This window comes from Pteropus vampyrus, unplaced genomic scaffold (genome assembly GCF_000151845.1).
Source record: "Pteropus vampyrus isolate Shadow unplaced genomic scaffold, Pvam_2.0 Scaffold124, whole genome shotgun sequence".
In the NCBI taxonomy this organism is placed as follows: domain Eukaryota; kingdom Metazoa; phylum Chordata; class Mammalia; order Chiroptera; family Pteropodidae; genus Pteropus; species Pteropus vampyrus.
In genome coordinates this window covers 1,605,689-1,611,480 of record NW_011888905.1, presented here as the reverse complement: position 1 = coordinate 1,611,480, position 5,792 = coordinate 1,605,689, and the positions used below count along the sequence as shown (strand labels likewise).

General features: G+C 52.1%; 2 protein-coding genes across 5 annotated transcripts in view; one reads left to right on the top strand and one right to left on the bottom strand.

The window, feature by feature from the left end:
* Positions 1 to 1,393, top strand: part of SYT11 (synaptotagmin 11) — a 26,249-nt gene extending 24,856 nt beyond the window's left edge. The window contains exon 6 of the mRNA XM_011366514.2: positions 1,244 to 1,393. Within this exon, the coding sequence (XP_011364816.1) occupies positions 1,244 to 1,393 (150 nt within the window). The remainder of the gene's footprint in view (positions 1 to 1,243) is intronic.
* Positions 28 to 5,792, bottom strand: part of RIT1 (Ras like without CAAX 1) — a 9,051-nt gene continuing 3,286 nt past the window's right edge. For 3 of the 4 annotated variants that reach the window (XM_023534374.1, XM_023534376.1, XM_011366396.2), the window contains exons 3-5: positions 4,707 to 4,780; positions 4,294 to 4,485; positions 28 to 3,255 (exon numbers count right to left, since the gene is read on the bottom strand). In XM_023534374.1, coding sequence (XP_023390142.1) covers positions 3,025 to 3,255; positions 4,294 to 4,485; positions 4,707 to 4,780 — 497 coding nt within the window. In that variant the 3' untranslated portion in view covers positions 28 to 3,024. Of the gene's footprint in view, positions 3,256 to 4,293; positions 4,486 to 4,706; positions 4,804 to 5,792 lie in introns of all 4 variants that reach the window. The other variant, XM_023534373.1, reaches the window with a different exon arrangement.

The following is a 5,792-nucleotide window of genomic DNA, read 5'->3' as shown; positions in this document are numbered from 1 at the left end:
CAATAAATACCAGGACTGAGGAGAAACTTCAGAGGTTACGACTCTTTATTATTCCACCTGGGTTAAATTCGAGCTCCCCTCGACTTGCCTCCCCCGAGCTCTTGGAGTCGGCGCCCCACCTGCCCCGGCCACACTAATTCCTCCTCCGAACCCCTGCAGCACCCCGTGGGGAGCCGCGACACCACCAGGCGTCTGCATATGCGCACTGTACCCAAGCTCGGGATGGGATGTTACACCCCCGGGAACCCCCATGGCTCCCACAGTGCTTAGCACACAGAAGTGGCTGTGATTTCCGCTGCCTTCCCAGCAGACGTGGCCTTAGATGACACGTGCGCCCTTGTCACCGTTTCGACAGTGGATCAGGGCGACAGTCACAGACCCACTCAGGACATGTTCAACAGTGGGGACAGAAACGCATCCCGGTGACGGCCTACGAGCACCGACGCCCCTCAGCAGCGGAGATAAAAGCAATGACCTTCACGGGAAACGTACCGTCCGTTCTCTCACGCTTCGTATGCGTAACCGAAACGCCTTTAACGGACCCTTGGTCGGTCTCAAAGGCACTGCAGTGGCTTCCTGTCTCGTCTCCACATGAAGGAGGACCCACGCCATGCTCCCTGGCGCCCTGCACCGGTGTCCTGCACACGGCGGGCACCGAATTGTTGGATCCGTATTTCCCAGAATGTGAAATCTCACCGCATTGTTTTCTAAGGTGACCCTCTGCGGCGATGCCAAACGCTTCCACCCACATGGGTAAGTAAAGGCGGGGCCCGACAAGCTGTTCATCAGCTCTGTATTGGGTCGCACGGACTGTCTTCATAGACACGGGTAACGGTGAAAACCGTGCCCCCTGACCCCGCAGCAGACGGTGCTTGCCGAGACAGTGTGACGGAAAAACGCAGATCCCGTTCTGCATCCTGAACAGCTAATTCCAGACACCAGCTTCTAACTGTGACTTACCAGCCTGGGATTGGACATGGACAGATCCAGTGCTTTTCAACTTGTCCCTGAATTTCTCTTCGAAGTTGAGGCAGTCGTTGATTGAAATGCCCTCGATTTGGATAAAGCTGACTGCGTAGAGCTTATCACTTACGTCCACGACGTGGTCACTAAGGAGAGAGCTAAGATGCACACTTTCCACCCCGCACACGTGCTCCGTGCTAACCGCGGGGCGCGTGCAGCCGACGATCGAACGCGCGGCAGTGACGGCCTCAGAAGCACCAGGCTGTCACTGTCCCCACAGCAGCGCAAAGCCCCTCCTGCCTCACGGGACTTTCTTTTGGGCGATGCCTTGACGATGGCCAGTAATGACGCCGCCCACAGCCCTCCCTTGAGGCTGACGGTGCCCGAGGCCATGACTGACGAGAGCAGCACTAAGCTCAGGAGGCTCTGAGCTGGTTTAAATGCGGGAGACGCTGTGCCAGGGGAAATGCCCCGTATTCTCTTCTACCTGATGCTTCTCCAAATGCTACGGCTCCCACGAGATCTTTGTCCTGCACGGATTCGAGAGCCGGCTCTTCCGCTCTGGGATGGCTTGAGTACCATAAAACATGACTTGTGTGGAGCAAAAACATTCCCAGGAGTTTCAAAAAGAAACTCTATTCAGCTAAAAAAGTTACAACCATCACTTTTCTTTAAACCTGGAACATATACCGTTGATTATACGGAAAAACGCATCAGCCTGTCCTGCTGTGACCGAGACGGAGACCAGCGAGCCGAGCTGCATGCTTTGTGTCACCGCACGGTCACGTTCTGAGAGTTCAAAGTGGACACAAACGCTGCCTCGGTGACGCTTGATGTTCAGTGTCTGCTACATCACCCTCGGCACTCTGCGCTCAGTCTCCACACAGAACAAGTTCAGATATCAAGGTCACCTTGATTCTAAGAGAGAGAGCTCGCCGTCGACATTTGAAGCTGCTTCTCCCTGGGACACCAGTTTCCCAACCACACACAGGTTACCAAGGTGGCCTTCTCTCAGGCTAAGCGTTGTCCAGGCTCAGACCGCCCTGAGGTGGACTCAGCCAGGTGCCGGTGAGGACACTTCCAATGAGAAACCCAACACACGGGGATTTTAAAGCTTCGAGCCTGGCCCAGCAAACAAAGTGCCACAGGCTTTCTTACAGCGCTGAGTCTAGTGATCGTCAAGGTCAAGGAGGCGCACGGACAAGTTTACTCAAAGGCCGCTGTCTCTCCTGTGTGGAACGTGCAGTCAGTCTGCCAAGCCCAGCTCTCATGCGGGGCACAGGGAGCCCAGGCAAAGCACCAGGGAGCCCCCTGCGTAGATGCTCGCTGGGCGGCCGCTCTGGGCGCGGCTGTCCAGGCCAGACGGCGGGACCCAACAGGAGCCCAGTGACCCAGCGACGGTACCCCTGAAGGTAAGAAAGGCGAAACTCTGAATAACCTCGCAGGAGGACGCGCCGCTGGCCCGGCACGCTTCTAGACAGCCAGGCGCGTGCTGAACACACCGTCCCCGCCCTCCCCGCGTCCTAGCCAGCTTCGTCACTCCGGGAGCCACTCGGGACCCAGTCCCGCAGCCCCGGGCCGAGCCGCGGCCTGGTCCTTCGGCACGGGCTTCCCCTGGTGATGACCTGTCTCCAGGAAGCTCGGTGCCAACAGAGACCGAGGTCGCAGGACACGGAGGTCGAAGGGTGACCTGGAGCCATGCGGGGCCAAAACGTCCTCCCGTGGGCGTGGCCGGACACGCACTGCACGCACACTCCCCTGGGTCCATGTAACTTACATTAATTAATTAATTAGCTAATTAATTAATTAATATCAGCGACAGAACCCCGAACGTTCGTAGATCAAATTCTAATGTGACAATTTAAAAGCAAACAGTGCTCCACTGGGTTAATAAATCAGAATTAGCGAAGAGACAATGTTTTAAATACCACGTCATTGAAAACTCCTAGTAGGCATGTCCCCGTCATCGGTCACTTTTACACTAACGGCCACGCTCCCTGTCAGGTCACCGGACTGCTGGTACGCGCTGCAGTTCACAGGCCAATGCCTCGCGACGCCCCCTCAAGTGACCGAATCCTTCTTCTTCCGGAACGGCGACTTCAGCCTCTTCCACACACTGCTCTTGGGCTTCGCTTTCTTCTCCACGGCCAGCACGGCCTCCCGTTCCTTCCTGCGGATCTCGCGGACCAGGGCGTGGAACACGTCGTCGATGTAGTAGCGGTAGGCGGCAGACGTCTCGAAGAAGGGACAGCTGAACTCTCGGGCCAGAGCCAGTCCTTCTTCCTTGCTGACCTGCATGTGAGGAGAGGGACGATGGCACCAGTGGAGGACGGGTACAGTTACCCGAGAAAGGGAAGGGGCTTCCTTAACGGGAGGAGAGCGCCTCGCGCTGGCGGAGAGGCGCAGGGCGGGGTGCTGTCCCGCGGGGGGCTGGCCCGCACGAGCTCTGGGCTTCCTTCTGCCTCCACGTTATGCGAATGTACGTCTACCCTTTTTGTTGTTGTTCAAAGTAATTTAATGAGATGATGCTGTTTCGTGTCGAAGAATTAAATGATGTGTAACTTCTACTCTGTTTTAAAGATAACGTTTGGGAACAAGGAACGATCAGAGAAATCAGGTATGCGACCTCAGCCCGCTTCATACTTTTCAAGAAAGTAAAACTCAAGGCGATGAGACTCACACTCAACCGCAATACTGAAAACGAAGGAACCCCAAACCGACCCACTTAGAAGTACACCAGGATTTCTCCTACTTTTGGACACTTAGAGTTTTCTGATTTTTCGCTACCAGAAATAGCCTGGCAACAAGCATTTTACGCACAAAGCCCTGAATGGATTGTTCGAACAGGGACCGACTGAGAAGCGCCGTGCGTCAGGCAGCTCCCACCAGCAGCTGCGAACGCGGCCGTTTCACACCTTCAGAAACTCTACACCGAAGAGCAAAGTTTTAAAACATCGTTGTTAACTCGAAAGGCATCGCTCATTCTAAAACCCTCCACAATTTCTCTGATTCTGCCCTCCCGGGGCGCACAGTCACCATCGGAACAGATTTACTTCTGAGGGTTTTAGGACCGACTGTTCCATGACCCCTCACTTGATACGCATCCTATTTGTCACCTGTTACTATCCTGTGGCTTTTGTCCTGTAAACAGATCCCTAAAGTCCAGATTTCATCCAAAATATTAAATATTAACAAATTAGCATACACAGGGAACTTTAAGGTTAAGAAGCCAATCTTGGACGCTATTTTAAGGCAGAGGAGCCTACAGACAGAGAAAGGACAACGCCCGGCCCCACAGCACGCCGCACAGCGCCTCCACCTCTGCCTCACCTGTCTCAGCTGCCTGAGGTCAGACTTGTTCCCCACGAGGACCACCGGGGTGTCGTCGGTGCGGCGCACTCGGTAAATGAGCTGCTTGAACTCGCGAACTTCGTGGAAGCTGCGCCGGTCCGTGATGGAGTAGCAGATGATGAAGCCCTCCCCCGCCCGCATGTACTGGTCCCGCATGGCAGTGAACTCCGCCTGGAGGGAAGCAAGGGTCAGTGCGCGCCACGGCCCCGCAGGACGGCACGCGGATGGCTGTTTATTTCAGGTTAAAGAAGAGATGTGTCCGTTACCTGCTATCCTGAGTCAGGGTGCATGAAAAATTAAAAGACATGGACTGGTGGTCTCTCTGGGCAAGCCTCCCCCTCCCCTTTACCGGAGTGAAAGGCCTTTGCTTAGAGCATCGTGGGATCTGATACCTGTCCGGCCGTATCCAAGATGTCCAGGTTGGCAGGCTCATCATCGATGCGGATCCGGATTTTATAGGCATCCTCTACAGGAGGGAAGGAAGGTGCACTATAAACCCACAAATGAAGGAGTATGAGACCCTACTTTAAACTCCATCGAATGCAAAAGCAGATTACACACAAGTTCCTTAAGCGAAATCCACTGAGATGCATAAATTGGGTCTTCAACTAAAGTCCCCCCTGCCATATAAGCTTTGATATAAATTTATTCATAGCTTAAGTTTACGAAACGTTGGCTACAATCCTAAGTAAAAAAGAGTTTGGAGAGAGTGTCCTTTTAAAAAATATTAGGCCAGAAAAGTAACTTTAGCATTTATTACAGTTATTAGATGCTGGGCACTATATTAAGTAATTTATACACATTAACTCATTCAATAGTCACAATAATCCAGTGAGGGAGGTATTATTATCTCCATTTTATAGATAAAGAAATTAAACTCTAAAACATTAAAAGTCTTCCCAACAGTTAATTAATGGCATTAGCCAGAATTAAATTACAGTTTATTAATGACACAGCCAGAACCAAAACACAGGGCTGCCTGACTCAAAAGTCCTACGTGTATGGTTTACCCTATGCTGTAATTCCTCCTCGTTTTACTACTATAGAAAAGAAAACAATTCTAATTTTCTAGTTTTTAAATAACCCATACCGTCATCATTTCTCCTTTACGAAAGCAAATTTCTTTATGCACGTTATCGTGTAACCTTGGAAAATACAAGTAAAAAAGAGGAGGAAAAAACCCGCAGGACAGTTCTATCATTCAAACAATTGCTGCTTACGTCCTGAGATGTTTCCTTTTAAAGATTTTTTTTTTCTTGAATCTGCTGCTGACTCTTCCTCGTAGGTGAAGAGCTTCTCAAACTACTGATCCACTAGGATCAGTGAGCCGCGAATGAATTTCATGGGTTGGGACCAGCATTAAAATAAACAAGCAGAAATCTCAAAAAAAGAGAGAAAACAGTAGAATGCGGCACGCTTAGGAGGGAGGTGTAGTCTCCCGACGCTTTAATCACGTGCGCGCATGTGCGTGTGCACGC